Source organism: Columba livia, chromosome 21 (genome assembly GCF_036013475.1).
Source record: "Columba livia isolate bColLiv1 breed racing homer chromosome 21, bColLiv1.pat.W.v2, whole genome shotgun sequence".
Taxonomy (NCBI): Eukaryota; Metazoa; Chordata; class Aves; order Columbiformes; family Columbidae; genus Columba; species Columba livia.
The window spans coordinates 5583936-5606729 of NC_088622.1; the positions used below are offsets into that span (position 1 = coordinate 5583936).

General features: G+C 50.6%; 3 protein-coding genes across 5 annotated transcripts in view; 1 reads left to right on the plus strand and 2 right to left on the minus strand.

The window, feature by feature from the left end:
- The window catches only part of ARHGEF10L (Rho guanine nucleotide exchange factor 10 like), a 29082-nt gene extending 25735 nt beyond the window's left edge, over positions 1–3347 (minus strand). The window contains exon 1 of one of the 2 annotated variants that reach the window (XM_065038127.1): positions 3223–3347. The gene's annotated coding sequence lies outside the window, so the exon portion shown is untranslated. The remainder of the gene's footprint in view (positions 1–3222) is intronic. The other variant, XM_065038130.1, reaches the window with a different exon arrangement.
- On the plus strand, positions 3041–14127 carry RCC2 (regulator of chromosome condensation 2). Its single transcript, XM_065038150.1, has 14 exons — positions 3041–3161; positions 3247–3321; positions 4995–5347; positions 6507–6600; positions 7799–7942; positions 9037–9168; positions 9260–9348; positions 9625–9739; positions 9974–10140; positions 11170–11350; positions 11444–11549; positions 11651–11723; positions 11846–11923; positions 12706–14127. Exons 3-14 carry the CDS (start codon positions 5003–5005, stop codon positions 12808–12810), a joined length of 1629 nt encoding a protein of 542 aa, XP_064894222.1. The 5' UTR covers positions 3041–3161; positions 3247–3321; positions 4995–5002; the 3' UTR covers positions 12811–14127.
- LOC135575228 (protein-arginine deiminase type-3-like) lies at positions 13576–22696 on the minus strand. Of its 2 annotated transcripts, XM_065038147.1 has the most exons (16): positions 21266–22696; positions 19111–19291; positions 18966–19038; positions 18828–18889; positions 18619–18736; positions 18401–18526; positions 17986–18164; positions 17795–17898; positions 17608–17719; positions 17416–17523; positions 17100–17248; positions 16827–16971; positions 16653–16746; positions 16288–16367; positions 15456–15584; positions 13576–15373 (listed from the first exon to the last, which is right to left on the minus strand). In XM_065038147.1, exons 1-16 carry the CDS (start codon positions 21355–21357, stop codon positions 15140–15142), a joined length of 1986 nt encoding a protein of 661 aa, XP_064894219.1. In that variant the 5' UTR covers positions 21358–22696; the 3' UTR covers positions 13576–15139. The 2 variants fall into 2 exon arrangements, with proteins under 2 accessions (XP_064894219.1, XP_064894218.1); XM_065038146.1 differs by lacking the exon at positions 21266–22696 and having other exon boundaries at positions 19111–21242.
- Between the last annotated feature and the right edge of the window lie 98 nt (positions 22697–22794).

Sequence of the window (22794 nt, forward strand, 5' to 3'; positions counted from 1 at the left end):
GTGAGGGAAAGCAGGTAAACAGGAGGGGAATTTGGGCTGCACGCCGAAACCCATCCAGGCAACAAGGGGAATCAGCATTGCAATGGGGTGGTTTAATTTTGGGTGCTGATTTGAGGCCTTTTTTCCCAGGGCGGCGCATCCTTTGATCGCCCAAATCCCACCCGAGCTTTGGCTGCTGCACCGAGATGCTTCACGGATGATGCACTAAGTAAGATATTTTTTATCATGTTTTAATCCCCTTTGAGCCACCGTCGAGGTGATTTTTCGTAAATAACAGCAGCGGTTTGGTATTTCGTGGCGTTTTTTGCTGACGCGACACATGGGCCCCAAGTTGCAAAAGAATCACGAAATGTGACTGCGTCGCTTCTTGCAAATGCAGCGTGTGCTGCAAATGGATCGCAAAAGGCGATTTTATCACAAATTGCAACCGCATCACTTATTGCAAATGGATCGCAAATTGCAACTCTATCACATATTGTAAATGGATCTCAAATTGCAACTGCATCACTTATTACAAATGGATCGCAAATTGCAACTCTATCACATATTGCAAATGCATCACATATTGCAAATGGATCGCAAATTGCAACTGCATCACTTATTGCAAATGGATCACTTATTGCAAATGGATCGCAAATTGCAACTCCATCACTTATTGCAAACGCATCACATATTGCAACAGTATCACTTATTGCAAATGGATTGCAAATTGCAACTGCATCACTTATTGCAAATGCATCACTTATTGCAACTGCATCACTTATTGCAACTGCATCACTTATTGCAAATGGATCACTTATCGCAAATTGATTGCAAATTGCAACTGTATCACATATTGCAACTGTATCACATATTGCAAATGCATCACTTATTGCAAATGCATCACTTATTGCAAATGGATCGCAAATTGCAACTGTATCACATATTGCAAATGCATCACATATTGCAAATGCATCACTTATTGCAAATGGATCGCAAATTGCAACTCTATCACATATTGCAAATGCATCACTTATTGCAAATGGATCACAAATTGCAACTGCATCACTTATTGCAAATGGATCACTTATTGCAAATTGGTCGCAAATTGCAACTCTATCACTTATTGCAACTGCATCACTTATTGCAACTGCATCACTTATTGCAACTGCATCACTTATTGCAACTGCATCACTTATTGCAACTGCATCACTTATTGCAACAGTATCAGTTATTGCAAATGGATCGCAAATTGCAACTGCATCACTTATTGCAAATGGATCGCAAATAGTAAATGGATAGCAAATTGCGATTTTATCGCTAATTGCAAATGCATCACATATTGCAAATGGATCACAAATTGCAACTGTATTACTTATTGCAAATGGTTCGCAAATCGCAACTGCATCACATATTGCAACTGCATCACTTATTGCAAATGGATTGCACATTGCAACTGTATCACTTTTTGCAAATGGATCGCATATTGTAAATGGATCACAAGTTGCGATTTTATCGCCAATTGCCAATTGCACCGTATACCGCAAATGGATTGCACCTTGCGTGCTTTTTCACAAATTGCAAATGCATCACAAATTGCATCTCAAATTGCAAACGCACCACATATAGCAACTGTGTCACTTATTGCAAGTGCATCACTTATTGCAAACGCCCGGCGAATTGCAGTTGTATTGCAAATGGCAATCCTATCGCATCCCGCTGCGGCTGCTCGAGAGGCCGCAGGGACGGCAAAGGCTGCTCATTACTGTTGGGGCGAATTCATGTGTTTTCTCCTGTGAAATCTCTTTGCAATAAAGGGAATTTTCCCCTGGTTAAAAAAAATCTGCAATAAGGAGAGTGAGCGATTCTTCCCCCCGAAATAAATAATTAAAATAAAAAAAATATAAAATAAAATAAAATAAAATAAAATAAAATAAAATAAAATAAAATAAAATAAAATAAAATAAAATATTTTGGGGGGATGGAATGCATCTTTCTCCTGCAATAAAACTTGCCTTGCAAGTCCTCTTTGCTCCCACAAGTCTTGCTTTCCCATAAGGGGCAGGAGCGCGCTTTCCCTTTGCAAACACCGCGCGAGAAAGGGAATAGATGCACTTATTTCTTATGGAAAATAGTATCTTACAATAAAACGAATCTGTGCATTTATTTCTTAGGGGGGGGAAAAGCAAAAGAGCTTTGCAATGAGGCCGCATGTGTCGTTTGTTCCGAGGGAAATAGTTTGCAGTGAGCGGAGCGAGTGCGATTTTCCTCCTGGTCGGTTCTTTGCAATAGGGGCGGTTTCCTTTGCAAACAATAAAATACATCAAATAAAATAAATGAAATGAAATAAACCAAAATAAATAATAAAATAATAAAACAAAATAAAAATTAAAGTAAAATAATAAAATAAAATAATAAAATAAAATAAAAATATAAATAAAAAGTTAAATAAAAAATAAAATAACATATAAAATAAAATAAAAAATAAAGTAAAATAATAAAATAAAATAATAAGATAAAATATTAAATAAAAAATAAATAAAAAATAAAATAACATATAAAATAAAGTGAAAAATAAAGTAAAATAATAAAATAAAATAATAAAATAAAACAAAACAAAATTAAATTAAATAAAAAATAAAATATAAAATACAGTAAGAAATAAAGTAAAATAATAAAATAAAATATGGAGTAAAATAATTAAAATAAAACAAAATAAAATGAAATAAAATAAATAATAACAGATAAAATAGAATAAAATATAAAATAAAAAAATTAAGTAAAATAATAAAATAAAATGTAAAATAAAAAAGAAAGTAAAATAATAAAATAAAATAAAAATTAAACAAAATCATAAAATTTAATTAAAATAACATAAAATATAAAAATAAAATAAAATAAAATAAAATAAAATAAAATAAAATAAAATAAAATAAAATAAAATATCCCTTTGCATCTTTACCACTGCAGAAGGGGAATCCCTCAGATATGTATATATAGATGTATTTATGATCCCTCGGCCTCCCCAAGTCTTCCAGCCCTAAAGATGGAGCTGTGCGTGCCCAGCCGGGCTCCGCAGGCTCTTCCTCCCCAAAGCAAGATGTTCTTCTCCCCCTTTTCCTGCCCATCCATGTGTTTCTGTTTTGCAGCGCAGCGTTCGCTCGGCCGGCTCGTATTTACATGTGAAGTGCAGCTGGTGGGTGGGCGCTCGGGGAGGAAAGAGGAAAGCACGAAAAAAATTACCTCCTTTCTCTTTTTCCGCAACAGGAAACACCACCAAAAATATTGCAAAGGCCCCGAATTGGTGGTTTCTTGATGCTGCAGCCCGCGCCCTGAAATCAGGTTTGCAATGGGGGGGGAAAAGGGTTGGGGGATGGGAGGGGAAAACGGGGGGGGGGGGGGGTAAAATGCGAAAAAAAAGGGGGAAAATAATAATAATAATTAAAAAAAGGCAGGCGGATCCACGTGGTTTAATGGGGCCAGACAGAGATCCCATTGTTCACCGGCTATAATAAAGGGGGTTACAAACTAAATCAAAATGGGGGGGAAGAGGGAAAGGGATGGAGGGGGGGGCGGCCCCAGCCGAGCAGGGGGTGGGGGTTATTTTGCACACCCGCCCCCCCTCCCCCCCCCCCCCCCCCCCCAAATAGCATCCCCCCCCCCAAGTTAAAAAAAGCACCGCGCCCCCCCCCCCAACCAAATAGCGAATTAAAAAGGCCGGAGGAGCGCAAGAGGGCCCCCCCAGAGCAGGTGTGGGTGCGGGGGTTGGGGGTGACGGGGAGGGGGGTCCGGGGGGGCTGTGTGCCCCCCCCCGCGGGCACAGCTCCCGCCACTTGCCGGGCGGGGGGGGGGGGGGGGGCGGGTTTTTTGTCTCCGGGCCGTTTTCGTGCCGCTTGGTGAATTCCCCTTCCGCGCCCCCCCCTTTGTACCTTCCCGTTTGCACACCCCCCGCAAATCGCCGCTTTGCACCCCCCCCGCACATTGCCTTTTACTCCTCCCCTTTTTCAATCTTTCAATCCCCCCGCTTTGCACCCTCTTGCCCCCCTCCCCTTAAACTTTTTCCAAGTGCACTTGGGGAAGCCGAGGGGTGGTCGCCCCTTTGAACCCCCCTTTTGCACCCCCCCCGTTTGCAGATCGCCCCTTTACACCCCCCCGTGCAACCCCCCCGCTTTTCAGCTCCTCCTGCAAATCGCCCCTTTGCAACCCCCCCCTTGGAGCCCCCCCTCTTTTGGAGCCCCCCCCAAGTGCAACCCCCTTTTCAAATTTGCAGATCGCCCCCTTTGCAACCCCCCCTTTTCTAAATCTGCAAAATCTTCCCCTTTGCAATCCCCCCCTTGCACCCCCCTTTGCAAATCGCCAAGTGCAACCCCCCCCCCTTTCCAAATTTGCAGATCGCCCCCTTTGCACCCCACTTTTCCAGCCCCCCTTTTCCAACCCCCCGTTTGCAAATCGCCCCTTTGCAACCCCCACAAGTGCAACCCCCCCCTTTCCAGATTTGCAAATCACCCCCTTTGCAACCCCCCCTTTGCAAATCATCCATTTGCACCCCCCCCTTCGCAAACCGCCCCTTCGTAACCCCATTTTGCAACCCCTCCCTGTACAAAACCCCTTTCCAAACTGGCAGATCGTTCCTTTGCACCCCCAAAAGTGCAACCCCCCCTTTCCAAATTTGCACATCGTCCCCATTTTCCAGTCCCCCTTTTCCATCCCCTTTGCACCCCCCCAAATGCAACTCCCCCTTTTTCCAACTTTGCAAATCGCCCCTTTGTAACCCCTTTTACAACCCCCCCCCCCTTTCCAAATTTGCACATCGCCCCTTTGCAACCCCCCCATTTCCAAATCTGCACATCGCCCCCCTTGCACCCCCTTTTCCTCCGCTTTAAACTTTCCCCAAGTGCACTCGGCAGGGGGTCACCCCCCCACGGCCTTTGTGTCCCCCGGGGCGGGGGAGGAGGCGGCGGCGGCGGCGGGGGGGCCGGCGGGCGGGCCGGGTGACGGCGGTTCCGTGTGCCCAGGCGCCGCCATGCCCCGGAGGAAAGCGGCGGGGCCGCCCTGGGAGACGGGCCCGGGCAACGGGGCGGCGGCGGCGGCGGGGAGGAGGCGGCCCGGCCCGGCGGGAGGAGGCGGGAGGCGGCGGCCGCGCTCCGGGCGCAGCGGCGGCAGCAGCGGAGGGAGCAGCGAGGATGAGGCGCCCCGGGAGCGGCGGCCGCGGGACGGCAGCCCCGGAGGAGGAGGAGGAGGAGGAGGGAGGCGGCCCGGTAGGCCCGGAGGGGCCGGTGCTGGCGGAGGAGGAGGAGGAGGAGGAGGCGGCGCGGCGAGGGGACAGAGCGTGGTGATCTGCGAGCCCGAGCACAGCAAGGAGCGCATCGTGAGAGAGGGGGCGGCGGAAGGGGGAGCGGCCCCCCTTGGGCCCCCGTTACACCTCTAATGCACCCCCCCCTTTGCATCCCCTAATGCATCCGCCTTGCACCCACTTTGCACCCCATAATGCACCCCCTTATATCCCCTCTGCAGCCCCCATTGCATCCTGTAACGCAGCCCTTTGCACCCCCTAATGCATGTCCCTTGCACCCCCTAATGCATGTCCCTTTAATGCACCCACTTTACACCCCATAATGCACCCCCTTGTATCCCCTCTGCACCCCCCATTGCACCCTGTAATGCACCCCAGTTGCACCTCTAATGCATCCCCTTGCACCCCATAATGCACCCCATAATGCACCCCCAGTGCACCATTTATGCAACCCCTAATGCATCCCACATACACCCCCTCATGTACCCCCACTGCACCTCCTAAGGCACCACCCTTGTATTACCTCTGCACCCCCATTGCACCCCATAACGCACCCCTAATGTATCCCCCATTGCAGCCCATAATGCAGCCCCTTGCACCGCCTAATGCATGTCCCTCATGTCCCCCACATCCCCAGTGTCCTCCATGTGTCACCGATGTCCCTTACATCCCTCACGTCACCTGTGTCCCCCAAATTCCCCCATGTATTCTGTGTCACCCATGTCCTTCATGTCCCACATAACCTTTGTGTCCCCTTTGTCCTTCAAATCCCCCATGTCCCCAGTGTCCCCACACGTACCTCAAATCCCCCATGTCCCCCATAATCTTCATGCCACCCATGTCCCCCGTAACCTTAATGTCATCCATGTCCTTCAAATCCCCCATGTCCCCAGTGTCACCCATGTCCCTCATGTCCCCCACATCCCCAGTATCCCCATGCACCCCAGCTCCCCAGTGTCCCCCATGTCCCCAGTGTCCCCAATGTTCCCCACCTCCCCAGTGTCCCCAATGTTCCCCACCTCCCCAGTGTCCCCGATGTTCCCCACCTCCCCAATGTGCCCAGTGTCCCCGATGTTCCCCACCTCCCCAGTGTCCCCCATGTTCCCCACCTCCCTGATGTCCCCAGTGTCCCCGATGTTCCCCACCTCCCCAATGTCCCCAGTGTCCCCGATGTTCCCCACCTCCCCAGTGTCCCCAGTGTCCCCGTGTCCCTCACGGTCCCGTCTCCTTGCAGAAGCTGGAAGGCGCCAAGTGCCGGGGGCAGCTCCTCATTTTCGGGGCCACCAACTGGGACTTGATCGGCCGCAAAGAAGTGCCTAAGCAGCAAGGTGAGCCGACACAAACATACTGTCATCATTTTCATCTTACTTTTTATGCATTTACATCTACTTTTTATTTAATTACTGATTTTGAGGAGTTTTTAAACCAGCTGCATGGGATGCGCTGGGTCTCCTGCAAAGCAAAATAAAGGCGCTGCTTATTTTTGATGCCTTTATATTTAATTAATTTTTTCTGCTTACCTTCACAGCATGATTATTCTTATTAGTTAACCCTATTATTCTTATTAATTAACCTTTTTACAGGGTGGATTTTTTACAATTGTATAGCATAACCCAGGCCAGAACTTGGGACGCGCTGGGTCTCTGCAAAGCAAATTAAAGGCATTGCTTGTTTTTTGTATGCCTTTATATTTAATTATTTTTCCTGCGTGTTCATGCCACATTGATATTTAATTATTATTTTTATTAATTAATAGTTTTGAAGGGTTTTTTTTACTGTTACATATTGTAATCTGGGCCAGAACTTGGGGTGCACCGATTCTCCTGCGAAGCAAAATAAACACGCTGCTTGTTTTTTAATGCATTTATATTTAATTCCTTTTTCTGCTCACTTTTTATGCATTTATATTTAATTATCTTTTAAATTAATTAATTTTGGGAGGAGTTACAGTTGCATCTCATAACCTGGACCAGAACTAGGGGTGCGCTGGATCTCCTGCAAAGCAAAATAAATGCGCTGCGTACTTTTTATGCCTTTATATTCAATTCAATATTTTTTTTTTCTGCTTTTTTTGCATTTATATTTCATTAAGTTTTCTGGTTTGTTTTTATGCATCTAAATTAAATTAAATTTAATTAATTAGTCTGGGGAGAAGTCCGTCACATCTCCTAATCTGGACCAGAACTTAGAGCGCGCTGCATCTCCTGCAAAACAAACCAAATACATTAATTTTGTGCCTTTATATTATATCGATGTTTTTTCCTGATTTTTTCTTTTGCATTTGTATTTCATTCCTTTTTCTGCTTATTTTGCGTGTGTTCATATTCCATTACCTTCCCTGCCTTTTTATTGCACTCACCTTTCATTATTCCCCCCCTTTCTTTTTGCATTTACATTTTGCTACCTTTTCCGCCTTTGTATTGTATTTATCTTTCACTATTCCCCCCCCCGCCTTTTTCATTTGTATTTAAATTGACTGTTTTTAATTAATTAATCTTTATTTATCCTTTGGTTTCTTGTCTCCAGTTGCATATCGGAACCTGGGCCAGAACCTGTGGGGGCCGCACAGGTATGGCTGCCTCTCGGGGATCCAGGTGCGCAGCGTCGTGTCGGGCCCCTGCGCCGCTCACAGCCTCCTCATCACCGCCGAGGGCAAACTCTGGAGCTGGGGTGAGCCACCCCCAAAATAAACCCACCCCCCCCCCAAAAAAATACAGCGCGGCATGGAAGGTTTTCCTGAAAAAAAAAGGCGCTAAACTGAGGAAGCGCAGTCTGAACAATGGGGGAGTGACATGGCGGAAGGGAAGAAGGCAGAGGGTTGTGGGCAATGGGGCAGAGTCCAGTTGAGGTCTGTATCTATTGGGACCAATATTCAATATATTCATCAACGACTTGGGTGAGGGATCAGCCAGTTTGCTGATGACACCAAGCTGGGAGGAGTGGTGACACTGGAAGCTGTGCTGCCATCAGAGACCTGAACAGGCTGGAGAGCTGGGCAGGGAGAAATTTAATGAAATAGAACAAGGGCAAGCATAGAGTGTTGCATCGAGGCCGAAAAACCCCCAAATTGGTTCCCCTAGGGCCACCATTTGGAGCCCTGAGGTGATTCTGGCGCCATGTTGAGCCCTGAGGTGATTTTGGCGCCGTTTGGAGCCCTGAGGTGATTCTGGTGCCGCCATTTTGAGGCAGCTTGGGGGTCACTCCCTTGTTCTCCTGCCCCTCTGCTCTGCCCTGGGGAGACCACACCTGGAATATTGTGTCCAGTTGTGGCCCCTCAGTTCCAGCAGGACAGGGAACTGCTGGAGAGAGTCCAGCGCAGCCACCAAGATGCTGAAGGGAGTGGAGCATCTCCCGTGTGAGGAAAGGCTGAGGGAGCTGGGGCTCTGGAGCTGGACAAGAGGAGACTGAGGGGGGACTCATTCCTGGGGATCAAGATGGAAAGGGGGAGTGTCAGGAGGATGGAGCCAGGCTCTTCTGGTGACAACCAGTGACAGGACAAGGGGCAGTGGGTTCAAACTGGAACACAGAAGGTTCCACTTGAATTGGAGAAGAAACTTGTTCCCGGTGAGGGTGGCAGAGCCTGGCCCAGGCTGCCCAGGGGGGTTGTGGAGTCTCCTTCTGTGCAGACATTCCAACCCGCCTGGACACCTTCCTGTGTAACCTCATCTGGGTGTTCCTGCTCCATGGGGGGATTGCACTGGATGAGCTTTCCAGGGCCCTTCAACCCCTGACACTCTGGGATTATAACTGTGATTTTTGGCCAGGTCGCAATGAGAAGGGGCAGCTGGGCCACGGGGACACGAAGCGGGTGGAGGCGCCGAAGCTCATCGAGGTGCTGGGGGGCGAAGCCATCGTGCTGGCGGCTTGTGGCCGCAACCACACGCTGGCGCTGACAGGTGATAAAAAACCCCTCATATTTTAAACAAATTGCCTGAAATCAGCCCGTTTTGCCCCAAAACACCACTGTTTGTTGTTTTTATTTTGCAGAGAGCGGTTCGGTGTTTGCCTTCGGGGAGAATAAAATGGGGCAGCTGGGGCTGGGGAACCAGACGGACGCCGTGCCCAGCCCCACGCAGGTAGCGCCACCTTTGCCCTGCTTCCCTTTATTATTTTGGGTGAAAAAACAGAGATTTGGTGTTTTCACTTTGGAAAAAACCCCCTTAGCAGAGCCCAAACCCCTCGAGGATGCCAGAGCATCCCTCTTAGGGATGTTGTTCCATGCAAAGAAGAATGTAAAATAAAACCCCGGATTTGAAGATTTCAGGGTTCCCCTTGGAAGTTGAAGTTTTTACCTGTTTCCTGTTGGTTGTGGGGTTTTTTTAATCCTTTTTTTCGCCTTTTTCCTCCCGCAGATCATGTACAACGGGCAGCCCATCACCAAACTGGCGTGCGGGGCGGAATTCAGCATGATCATGGATTGCAAAGGAAACCTCTACTCCTTCGGGTGCCCCGAGTACGGGCAGCTGGGTACGGTGCCAATTTGGGGTGATTCGCTGCAATTTTGAGCTCTCACGGGGCTGGGGGAAAAGTTTCCCTGCCTCAGTTTCCCCATCTGGGCAAGCGCCGTGTCCCTCCCCTTCACCTCCAGCAAAAATAGTGGGGGGGCGAGCTGTAAAGAAAAAGAGATTTGCAAGCGGAAAGGGGATTTTTAGCTTGGAAATAACGGGGTGCTGGGGGGGACACCCCGTTTTCATCCCGCAGGCCATAATTCCGACGGGAAATTCATCGCCCGGGCGCAGCGGATCGAGTACGACTGCGAGCTGGTGCCGCGGCGCGTGGCCATCTTCATCGAGAAGACCAAAGATGGGCAGATCCTGCCCGTCCCCAACGTGGTGGTGCGGGACGTGGCGTGCGGGGCCAACCACACGGTACGGGGCAGCGCGTGCATTTCACCCTAAAGATTCGCATTCGTTGGTAAAGATTGCGGCGTGCGTTTGAGGGTGTTTGCAGGAGCACTTAAGGATGAAGATTTGCAGGGTGCATATAAGGATAAATGGGTGCAGCATGCATTTAGGGATCGAAATTTGCAGTGCGCATCTGACAATAAACATTCGCAACCTGCGTTTAATAAAGTTTTGCAGCGTGCATATAAGGATAAATACGTGCAGCGTGTATTCAAGGCTCAAGATTTGCGGTGTGTATATAACGATAAATACATGCAGGAATCATTTACAGATAGAGATTTGCACCCTGTGTTTAAGAACTGAAATTTGCAGTGTGTGTATAAAGATAAATGTTTACAGGGTGCATTTAAAGTCTTGCAAAATGCATATAAGGATGAATACTTGCTGCATGCATTTAAGAATAGAGATTTGCAGCATATATAAAATGATCAATGTATGCATTTAAGGGTAAAGCTTTGCAGTGTGCATACAAGGATAAATACTTGCCACATGTATTTAAGGATCAAGATTTGCAGCATGCATTTCAGGTTAAATACTTGCAGCGTGTGTTTAAGGATAAATACGTGCAGGCTGTGTTTAAAGCTAGAAATTTGCAGCATGCATTTAAAGATTGAGGTTTGCGGCGTGCTTTTAAAGATAAATTCTTGCAGAATGCATATAAGGATAGAGATTTGCAGGATGCATCTAAGGATAGATACTCATAGGACATGTTTAAGGATAAATACTTGCAGGATGCATTTAAGGATAAAGATTTGCAGGACGCGTTTAAGGATAAAGATTTGCAGGACACATTTAAGGATAAAGATTTGCAGGACGCGTTTAAGGATAAATATTTGCAGGGTGCATTTAAGGCTAAAGATTTGCAATGCACAGTTAACATTTGCAACACTTACCGCAGTTGATGCGATTTGCTGCATCCGCTGCGGCTCTACCTGCACCAAGCCGCTCAGGTCTCAGCTGCTGACGGCCGGGGGGGCATTTTTCCGTCCCCAGCTGGTTCTGGACTCGCAGAAACGTGTTTTCTCCTGGGGCTTTGGGGGCTACGGGCGGCTGGGCCACGCCGAGCAGAAGGATGAGATGGTGCCGCGGCTGGTGAAGCTCTTCGACTTCCCGGGGCGCGGGGCGACGCAGATCTACGCCGGCTACACCTGCTCCTTCGCCGTCAGCGAGACAGGTCGGGATTTGGGTGATTTTTAAAGCAAATCCATCGTGAATTCGGGAGGTTTTGGGGGTGCCGCAGCTTGAGCGGCGATGTGGGGCTTTGCAGGCGGGTTGTTTTTTTGGGGCGCCACCAACACCTCCCGGGAGTCCACCATGTACCCCAAAGCCGTGCAGGACCTCTGCGGCTGGAAGATCCGCAGCCTGGCCTGTGGGTAAGTCCTAGATCCCCCTTAAAACACCAGTTTCTTAGATTTTGGGGGTGCAGGTGGGTTGGGGGGGGCACGGAGTCACCCTGCCTTGCACCCTGCTGTAGGAAGAGCAGCATCATCGTGGCGGCGGATGAGAGCACCATCAGCTGGGGTCCATCTCCCACCTTTGGGGAACTGGTAAGAAATATTTACTGGGCACCCCTCAACACCCCAAACCCCCCCCCAACCACTAGTGGGAGGGACCGGCTGCTTTCCACCCCCCCACACTGATTTTTGCCTCCCTGGGTTGCACTTGGCAGGGTTACGGGGACCACAAGCCCAAATCTTCGACGGCAGCACAAGAGGTGAAGACCCTGGATGGGATCTACACGGAGCAGGTGAGGGGACGACACGCCCGAGGATGCTGAAGGGAGGGTGTGTGGGCCCCCCCTTAAGTAAATGTGGTAGCTGAGGCCATACCCAACTCATCACACCCATGGGGTGCTGGAGGGAAGGAGTACAGGCCCCCCCTTTAAATAAATACGGTAGCTGGGAGCATACACGTTACACCTGTGGGGTGCTCAAGAGAAGGTGTGTGGGGTCCCTTAAATAAATACGTTGGCTGAGACTGTACACAACTCATTACACCCATGGGGTGCTGGAGGGAGGGCACATGGCCCCCCCCTTAATTATATATAATAGCTGAGACCGTGCATAACTCATCACACCCATGGAGCGCTGGAGGGAAGGAGTATGGGCCCCCCTTAAATAAATGTGGTGGCTGAGATTGTACACAACTCATCACACCCCTGAGGTGCTCAAGAGAGGGCACATGGCCCCCGCTTAATTATATATAAAAGCTGAGACCGTGCATAACTCATCACACCCATGGAGTGCTGGAGGGAGGGCACATGGGCCCCCCCTTAAATAAATAACTACGGTAGCTGAGACCGTACACAATTCATCACACCCATGGATGCTCCAAGTGGCCAAAAGCGGGCAGGAAGAGCCCAAGTGGGGATGAGGTGCAGGGTCCCCGTGCCTCGGTTTCCCCTCTGCCCCGGTTCCCCTGTGCCTCGGTTTCCCCTGTGCCTCGGTTTCCCCTGTCCCTCCGTTCCCCCCATCCTCCGTCTCCCTGTGCCTCAGCCCCCCCGTGCCTCAGTTTCCCTGTGTCCCCCAGGTGGCCATGGGCTATGCCCACTCTCTGGTGATTGCCCGGGACGAGAGCGATGCCGAGAAGGAGAAGCTGCGCAAGCTGCCCGAGTACAACCCCCGCACCCTCTGAGGGCGCCCCCCCGGCCCCCAGACCCGCTTTTCCAGCCGCGGTTTAACCCCCTGTTCTCCTAAAGCCTCTGTGGGGGGGTTATTTCCCACCCCCCCGGGGCTTTTTGAGTCCCTGACGGTAACAGGATTTTTTTTCTTGGTGGGGGGGGTGTATTTTTTAAACTATTTTTATATTATTTTTATTTTTCCCTACATCACTTTTTTATTATTCCCCCTTTTTCCCAGCCACAAATACCCCCCACCAGCCATCGGGGCAAAACTGGGGACTTGAAAAGCTACAAAACGCCTCTTTCCCCCCCCCCCCCAATATACCAATTTTTTCACATTTTTCCCAAATACCCTCCTCTTTGAGTTCTCTTAATTTTGGGGACCCCCCCCAAAAAATCCCTCTCTCTGGAGGGATTCCAGATTAAACCATTTTTCCTCATCCCCCCAAGGGGATGCAGCATTTTTGGGGTTCCCCTCCCCGCTGTCGCAGCCCTCGCCCACCCCAGGGAGATCTCAGGTATGAAGAGGGGAACCCTAAAGCTTCTCATTAAAATTATTTTACCTTATTTTTTTAATTATTATTAATTATTTCCGCCTGGGATTCCCTCCTACGCCGCTGTGCACTGTGCTGGAGAAACGAGGTGCCTTTTTGAGCGGAGCCCGGCTCCGCCTCCACGCAACCTAAGGGTGATTTTCTTTTCCCTTCTTCTTTTATTTTTGAAGTTTTCAGTTCAAATTTCAATTAAATCTCTTTTTTTTTAAGCCCTTTCAAGTTTGAATTTCAATTAAATCTGGGTTTTAAGCCCTTTCCGGCCTCCCCGGTGGGTGGCGCTGGCTCCTCGGGGGCATTCGCTCCCGCTCGGGGAGTTTTTGCAGTACAAAAAAAGGTTGTTTTGGGGTTTTTATTTCTCATTTGTTTTGGGGCTGGGGGGTTATTTTCAGCTATTTTTGGGGGTGTGTTAGAGATCAAATATCCAGGGCAGGGAGAGCAGCTGGGTGGAAAAGTCCAAATATTCCGCTTTTTTAGCAATATTAAGTATTTTGGAGGTTGCGGCACAAGCGGATGCTGCAGCCTCGATGAAACACGGGGTGGAGAAATCACCAAAACCGCATTTTTACCCCCCAAAAAAGCATCATTTTGCTTCATCCTACCTGCCAGCAAAACCTTTTTAGCCTGATTAACCTTCAGGAAGAAATCCCGAACCGCGAGGATTTGGGAACGACTCGTCCTGTAGCCGAGAGGGTCCTGGGTTAGTGCTGTAATTGTCTTCATGGTTCTTTTTATATTTCTCGGAGTAAATTGTTTAAATAAACGACGTCATTGTGTACACCCCGCGTTCCGCTCGCCTCGTCCCTCCCTATTCGGTTTAAATTACTGACATTTAATTTCAGCCCTCCCTATTCTTTTTAATTCCTTTTTAAATTGATATTTAATTCATTCAACCAAACTGATCCCTCCCTATTGTGTGGGGTCTTTTAATTTTTTAATTTAAATTGTATTAATTTAAGCAAAGGCACATCCCGCATCCCCAAACCCACAGCCATTAGAGGGCACCATCCTGCAGCCAACAGCATCTTCCATCCCCAAATATTCCCCTCCCACCCCAAATATTTCCCCTTAATATTCCGCAGGCAGGGTGCAAAAACAGGGCAGCGCGTACATTTCTCTGTATTTTAATGCACGTACATGCGCGTTTTTGTGTGCGCACGTGCGTTTTTGCAAAGCACGCAGCAATTGTGCGTGCACGTGTGCATTTTTGCACGCGCGCACAGCGTTGTGTGCACGCATGCGTGTGTCTGCGCGTGCGTTTTGCGCAGCCACGTGTGGGTTATGTTCCAGCGCCTGCATTTAGCCACACACAGTCTTGTTTTTCTGCATGCGTTTAACACGCACGTGTAATTTTTGCACGCATTTCTGTGCACGCATGCACCTGTATTTTCACGCATACGTGTGGTTTTGTGCACACGTCTATTTTTCTGCATGCATTTTTACGCACACACACACCCCCTTTTTGCACATGGGTATCTCTGCACACACACCCCTTGGCGTGCATGTGCTTTTGGGCACGCATGTGTATCTTTGCACCTGCATTTTTGCACCTGCATCACTACAGCAAGACCGAGAACTCTATAATCCCCCTCAGCACCTTTTTCCACCCTCTTTACCCATTTTAATTCTAATTTCAGAGCAATACCCATGCACCACAAAGTATCACCCAGTGTGAAAAACACCTTTTCCCGCGAGGAAGCGGCAGCCCTGATTTTTATTTGAATCGTGACGGCTGCCACCAAAGGCACTTGCAGGGATGGGGAGAGGGATTTGGGGAGGAGGAGGAGGAACCTCAGGGCACCATGTGCCACCATTTGAAGGCGAAGGGTTTCCGGCGGGCGTTGGTGCCGCAGTGAACCTCGCCGGAGAGGAGGTGGTAGGAGAAATAGTCGTCGATGAAGGTGCAGGTGAGTCCCAGGGGCTCCAGCAGCTCCCGCACCCGCTGCTCCAGGCAGCACTGCCCACCCACCTCCGGGCCGAAGGGTTTGGGGATGCCCAGGTGTTTGCCCAGCACCAGCATGTTCACCTGCAGCAGCGGGGTTTGGTGTAAAAAAGGAGGATTTCAGAGCAAACGGGTGTCCCCAGGTGCAGGGAGGGAGAGCGGGTACCATGTCGGGGAAGAAGGCGTCGGCGCCGGTGGCTGCGTCGCCGCGGAAGAGCTGGGGGAGGTCCAGGATGTCGGGTTCGGCCAAGCCCAGCGCGCGCTTCAGGATGTCCCTGTTCCAGCTGATGCAGCTCTGGGGGGACAAGGGTGTCAGCGGGGAGGGATGGACGGACAGAGGGTGGACAGAGGGATGGACGGAGCGGGGGTGGGTGGGTGGATGGAGGAACAAAGGGATGTGGGGACAAAGGAATGGAGAGAAGGATGGGATGGATGGACAGAGGGATGGACGGACAGAAGGACAAAGAGGTGGATGGAGGGATAGAAAGAGGGATGGGTGGACAGATGGATGCAGGGATGGGTGGAGGGACAAAAGGAGGGACAGAGGGATGGGTGGACAGAGGGACACAGGGGTAGATGGAGGGACAGAAGGATGGACAGAAGGAAGTGAAGGGATAGAAAGAGGGGTGGGTGGACAGACGGACAGAAGGGTGCAGGGATGGGTAGAGGGACACACAGAGGAAGGGGTAGATGGAGGGTGGGAGGGATGGGTAGATGGACAAATGGATGGGCAGGAGGATAGATGGACAGATGGAGGGAGGGTGGATGGATGGAGGGACAAGGGCAGGTGGATGGATGGATGGAGGAACAGAGGGAGGTACAGAAGGATGGACAGAAAGAAGAATGGAGGAATGGAAAGTTGGGTGGGCAGATAGAGGGACAGAGAGGTGAATGAAAAGAGGGATGGACGAATGGACATAGGGGTGCGTGGATGGATGTGTGGATGGACAGAGGGACGCAGGGGGCTGGAAAGGAGCCCCCTGCTCCCCTTTCCTCACCTGGACGTAATTATTGAATTTCCGGAGGGCTTCGTTAGCCAGAATCTCGCTTATCGTCGGCTTGGGCACCCCCGCCAGCCCTGCAGCACAACGAACCGGGTGGGAATTCCTCCCCCAGTGCATTTGGGACGCGTTTCCCAGCTCTGAGCCAGGAGCTCCCTCATTTCGGGAATCCCCCAGCAACCTCCACCCCAACCCAGGAAATCAAATCCACGAGGCTTTTTAATTAATTCTGCTCATTTCTTGCTGCCGGCAGCACCTCCCAGCCATTAGCTGGGGTTCGGGGTGTCACACATTCACCCGCCCTGTTGCGTTTTGCAGGAAAAGGGGAAAATAAACCCATTGAGCCCCGTTTTCCATCCTACCCTTGAACATCACAGCCTCGCCGAACCCCTCCTCTTGCTTCTCCTTGAGGAGCTGGTAGCAGGCGCTGGGGCTGGCCAGGAGCAGCCGAAAACCCTGCGAAGGGAGAAAAAGTTGATTTTGAGGGGGGTATAAAGGTTGCACCCCCTTTTTTCCCCCTCCCCGGGATTCGTTACCTTCCGATCGGGCGCAGGGACGAAACTGAGGAACTCGTCGACATGGCCGACGCGGAGCCAGTCGGAAAACAGCTCCACAGGAGCCTGCACGCGTTGGGCAACCAGAAAATCCCGGACGGCTTTCGCCATCCGCCGGCCACCGAATCTGGGGGGAGCACAAGGAAGGGGCTGCAATTTTGGGGTGCCCGAGGTGATGCTTGGTGTGCAACCAACCTCAAACGGTGCATAAAAATCCTTTTTTGGGTTTGATTTCCACTGTTTCATGCATCTCACCTGGGGAAGCTGCTGCCAATCAGGATGCGGCCCAAGGGGTACTCCTTGCCTTGCACCGTCACAGGGGGGCTCACCTCCAAATTCCCAAAGGAATCGAGGCTGGAAGCACCTTCTGGTGCTTGCCGGGCCACATAGCCAAAATCAGGGCCCTGAATGGGGAAAAAAAATGTGACAATGGTTAAAAAAAGGTGATAATGGTTAAAAAAAATAGGTATCAGCACCCAAAATGCAGCACTCCCAAATCATTCTCTATTTTTTGATAGGTTTGCAAAGCTTTAGGCCTTGCTGGGCAAGGGAGGAGGAAGAAGTCGGGTACCAGGATCCTCTTGACGGGAAAATCCTTCAGGCCGCGGTCACGGGGCGAGTCGAAGACGACAGGGAAGGTCTTGTGGGGGGCTTGCACGTAGCCAAATTCAACCTCGTCCTGGAGAAGGGATGGAGAAGATTTGGAGGAGCCCCCCAGGAGCTGCAGCAGCGAGGATGGGGCTGAGCATCATCCTGCACCCACTTGGATCCAGCGGTCCTGGCGATTCTCCGGCAGCGGGCAGACGGTGAGCGGGCACTTGGCTTTCTCAGCCAGGGCACCCACGGCCGCCACAAAATCCTCGTTATTGTCCACGCTGGAAAAAGAAAAATAGAATATAAGGGGTTGATCCAGCACCAGGGAAGGATGCGGCCGCCCCCCCTGCACCCACCTGCAGACAAAAACCTCCAGCGGTGCTGCTGTGTTGGGCGTCATGATCCACGGAGCCACGCGGAAAACCACCGTGTCGGTGAAAATTGGCGTCTCCAGCAAACCCTGCGATGGGTTTGGGGTGATATTTGGTGATATTTGACTTTTTTACCCCCCGTTATGTGTCACCCTGACCGCCCCTGTGCCTGGTACCTTCTCAGGGCTCTCCAGCAGCGTGACGTGAAAAGACACCAGCCCCGAAAAGTCGAGGTCGGGGAAGGCGAGTCCCTCCACGTAGAAGATGCTCTCCTCCTGGTGCCGGCTGGGTTTGACGGCGTAGACAAGTTTCGACCCCCCCAGCACGTGTTTGTACTCCTCCAGTGCGACGCTGTCTGCAGGTACAACCCCCCCTTTAACCAACCAACCCCTTTTCTGCAGCGTTCCAGCTTCATTATTTTCCTAAACCTTGCGAAAAGGGCATTTTTGAGAGCAAAATCACCCGGTGCATCAGATAAAACCTCCTGGGTGGGATGGAGGTTGGATGTTGCAGAAGTGGTACCCACTTTGCTTGAACCCTGATAATTTGGGGTGTCTGTCCCCCTCCCAAGCCCCAGCATCAGGCACTCACTGCCACCATAGAAAACTCCGACTTTATCGGCGTCACCAAAGTCCACGTGGAGGACGAGGCGGTGGCCAGTGAAGATGGTGCGGGGACCTCGGGTGCGCAGGACCATCTGTGACATGTCCTTCAGGTCTGGGAGGGGGAGGGCAAAATGGGGTAAAAAAGGAAAATTTGGGGGGAAACTATAAGAAAATGGGGGTTTTTTGTACGGGATGCGCTGGTACCATCGTAGGAGCGGATAGCGGTGTCGTGGTTATCCAGCATCTCGGCTTTGGGGTCGTCACGGTCGCAGTTCACGAGCAGAATGGCCCCGTGTCCATCAGGACCCCATGTCCACGTCGCCTGGGGGGGTCAAACAGGGTTGGGGCTGTCAGTTGTCACGCCCTCCACATCCCACGGTGATCCCGGGGGCCTCGCACCCCCCTTTTTATACCTTATCCAGCAGCGTCTTGCTCACCGCGCCGCTACGGGTGGTGTCGGCGTCCAGCGAGATCTCTGCAGGGACAAGGATGCTTGGGGGGGGGACATCCCCGCCACCACCACAATTTTGGGGTGTCCCCCCACTACTTACCCACGCAGGTGAGGTACAACATGGCTCTGCCCACGGGCACCCCGCCGGCCTCTCCATAATATGAAATCCTGACCTGAAACGACGAGTGGGCGCTCGTCACTGCACCAAGGGGGGGCCGTACCCTGCCGGGGACCCTAATACCCACCTTTTCGTCCCCCACGTCCTTGCTGATGGTGTCCATGGCCAGCAGCACCTCTGCACCCGCGGCCAGGGGCCAGCGGGACACGCTGGAGGGCAACTTGACGCTCTGCGTGTCGTGCACCACGTAGATTTTCACGCCCGGCGTGCCTTGCACGTTGAAGGTGACGGCATCTTTGGGCGCTGATCTAAGCAGGAGGAAAACACGGTGAGAGGGTTTTTTAGGGGGAATAGCTGGAGTAATATAGTGTGGGGTTGCAGAGGATGCAGAGCCTGCCGTGGGCATTAAATCTTGCAATATGCAGGAAATCCTGCAATGTGCAACCGCAACAAGTCATGCAAAATGCAAATATTCCTGCAAAATGCAATTGCAAAATTGCAAAAGTTCTGCAAGGTGCAATTGCAGTGAGTCCTGCAATGTGCAATTAATTCCGCAAAACGCAATTGCAAAAAGCTGTGTGATGTGCAATTAATCCTGCAAAATTAATTGCAAAAAGTCCTGCGAAATGCAGTTAATCCTGCAAAATTAACTACAAGTGCTGCACTGTGCAATTGCAACAAGTCCTGCAATATGCAATTGCAACAAGCCCTACCAAATGCAATTAATCCTGCAATATGTAATTGCACCCAGTCCTCCAACATGCAACGCAACCTGCAAAATGCAACGAATCCTGCAGTATTCACTTGCAACCAGTTCTTCGGAACGCACCAAATCCCGCAATGTGCAGCTGCAATAAACCCTGCAACATGCAACGAGTCCCGCAAAACGTGATCACAACAAATCCTGTAAGAGGCAATTGCAATAAATCCTGCGAAAGGCGATTACGACAAATCCTGGCAGAGGCAACAAATCCTGCAAAAGGCAATGGCGACAAATCCCACAACATTAATTGCAGCGAAGCCTGTGATACGTGCCACACTTTGCAATATTCGGTTGCATCAAATGCTGCAAAATGCAACACGTGCCGCAATGTGGAACCGCAACGAACCCTGCAATATTAGTGGTGATAAACCCTGCCACGTGCACTTGATCTGGTGATATTAAATAATAGCGAACCATGCAAAATACAACTAGTCCTGCAATGTGCAATTGGAAAAACAACCCACCCTGCAAAACTCAACAAACCCTACAAAATGCAATTGCAACAAACCCTGCAACGTGCAAAATTCAATTGCAGAGAACCCTGCAAAATGCAATTGCAATTCATCCTTAAGACAAAAAAAAGACCTTGCAAAATGCCACTAATCCTGCAAAATGCAATTGCAACAAATCCTGCAATATTAATGGTGATAAACCCTGCAATATGCACTAGATCTGGTGATATTAAATCGCAGTGAACCCTGCAAAATGCAATTGCAACAAATCTTGCAAAACTCCAGAGCTGTTTTGGGGGGTTATTTTGCTACGGGGGTGCCCAAATATTCGCCTTTTGCCCCAAAGCAGCGAGCGCTGAGCGGGTGCATCCCCTGAGAAGCAAAGCGGAGCTGCGACCGGGCAGGCTGCAGCTCGCATCGCTCTCATTCGGTGCAAAATAAAGAAACCCCAGGCGATGAGCCAAGAATCACAAATCCCGACCCGCCGGGAGGAAAACTTGGATCCATCCCTGCAGGGAGAAGGAAAATCCCACCCCGGGGCCCACAGGAGAGGATGCAGGGATGCTGCAGTGAGTTTGGATGCTTTAAGGAATAGAAAAACTCCCCTAAGCTGCTGCTTGAGCTGAGCTTTAAGGAAGCAAAAAGCAAAAACCTGCTGGCAAAAAGCACTTGAGCTTGGGCTGGGGCCAGGGAAGCAGCTGAAACAGCCGGTGGTGCCGCCCTGGCCGCTGGTTTCGCTCCCCATATTCCCCCAAAACAGGGAAATTATTTATATATTGTGCGACGACATGGCAGCCCCCAGGCCGGGGTGTGTAACTCAGCCTGGGGCATCGCTTAAACCTCCTTGGGGGGGGATTTTTGCACCCCAAAAAATGCAAAGTCCACCTTGGAGGGGTCGCTGCGTTGCGATTTGTCGCATCCCCTCCAACCTGGACTCAGCGTTCCCTAGAAAAACCACCGAAGCAGCAGCATCACCCCCACCTTGAGCTATTTTAAGGGGATAAAAGTTTTAAAGAAGCAGATTATTTATACTATTTAATTTTTTAAATGTTTTTGCAGCCACTTACCCGCAGACATCCAGGGAGAGCTCAGTGCCCAGCACGCAGACGGTGCTGGTGGGACGCTGCGTGGACAGCTGGACGCGGCGCTGCTGGGCCATGCCGGCGGCCCCCGGAGCACCCTTGGGTGCTGCGCTGGGTGGCAGGAGGGGATTTATAAAGCCTGGCTGCTGGGAGGGGATTAAGCAAAGCCTGGTTTAATCCCACCTCTAGGCTTTTGGCCCCCGGGTTGGGCGTGTGTGATGCCCGGTCGTGCTTCCCGGTGATGGAGCATGAATCAGCGCCAGGGGAAAAGAACCCCAAGACACCCACGAGGGGGCTTTTAATTATTTTTAAGCAGCTCGGGGGCGGGTTTTTTTCCCCTCTAAGCACAAAGAGGCGCTGATGTGACCAGTCACCCTTAAACCCACGCTGTAAAATATTCAGTGTGACACCAGAGCCAAGCTGGGGACGTGCCAGCGCTCGGCTCAGAGGGGTTTAATTTCTCCTCCTAAAGGGTTTTATTTGCCCAGCTGGAAAAAAAAAAAAGGCTTTAATTCTTATTTTGAAGGTGCAAGCTTGGTGCTTGTCCCATCCTCTGTGTGCCTGTCCTATCAGGGGGTGGGCATGTCACCTGTGGTGGGAACAGCAGAGCCTGCCACGGCTTTAATCGCCTTTGTTTTAATTAAATCCTCGTCTCGGCGTGGGAGAGCCCTTTGTCGATGCAGCTGTCCCCCCACCAACTCCCTCCGGGGTCACACGCCGCTGGAATTTAATATCGCCACTCAGGGCTGGGGGAAACTCAGCAGAGCCGTAACTGTGGGGAAAATGGGGGGGTTGAGGTTAGAAATCAGCTTTTTGGTAAAAAAGAGGGGTGCCAAGAGGGATGCGTGACACTTTTGGGGGGTATCTCCCTTGTTTCTCCAGCACTGCTTGCAAACGCAGCATCATGGTTACACTTTTACACCTCAAAAAGTGCTGCTAGAAAAGAAAATTGCCGCCCAAAAGAAATGTTTTTAGCCCCTGAATAGTTGTAGAGGGCTGAGCGGTGCCAGGCACAAGGGACTGGTTTCGGTTCCTGGTGCCAGTTCCTGCTGGGTGAGGGACGGGCAGCGGTGCCAGGTCGGTCCGGGGACACGCCACGCTTTGTTTGCCATGACAAGAAAGAAAGAGAAAAGGAAATTTGCTCACTGAGGAAGGTGTAAAACGATCTGCACAAGGACAGGGCTCTGCCCCATCTCCGTGCCAGGGCGGAGTGCTGGTCTGCTGGTCTGGAGTTTTTTTTTGGGGCTAATAAAGGGAATTGGGGGGGGAGGGGGAATTATTGGCTACAAACCTGGCATAATGGACAATAAGAAGGTTTAGCAGTGGGATGGGGCCTCAAACCAGCTGACTCGCACATCCCACGCTCCCAAAGCCGCTCTGTGTCCATCCTCCACCCACCACGATTGGCCCCATCCCATAAAGCCACCATTCCTATAACAAACCCCCCACCAAAAAAGAAATGTTTAAAACATATTTTCAACCCAGTAGCCGAGGAAGAAAGGACGGGAGAGGGG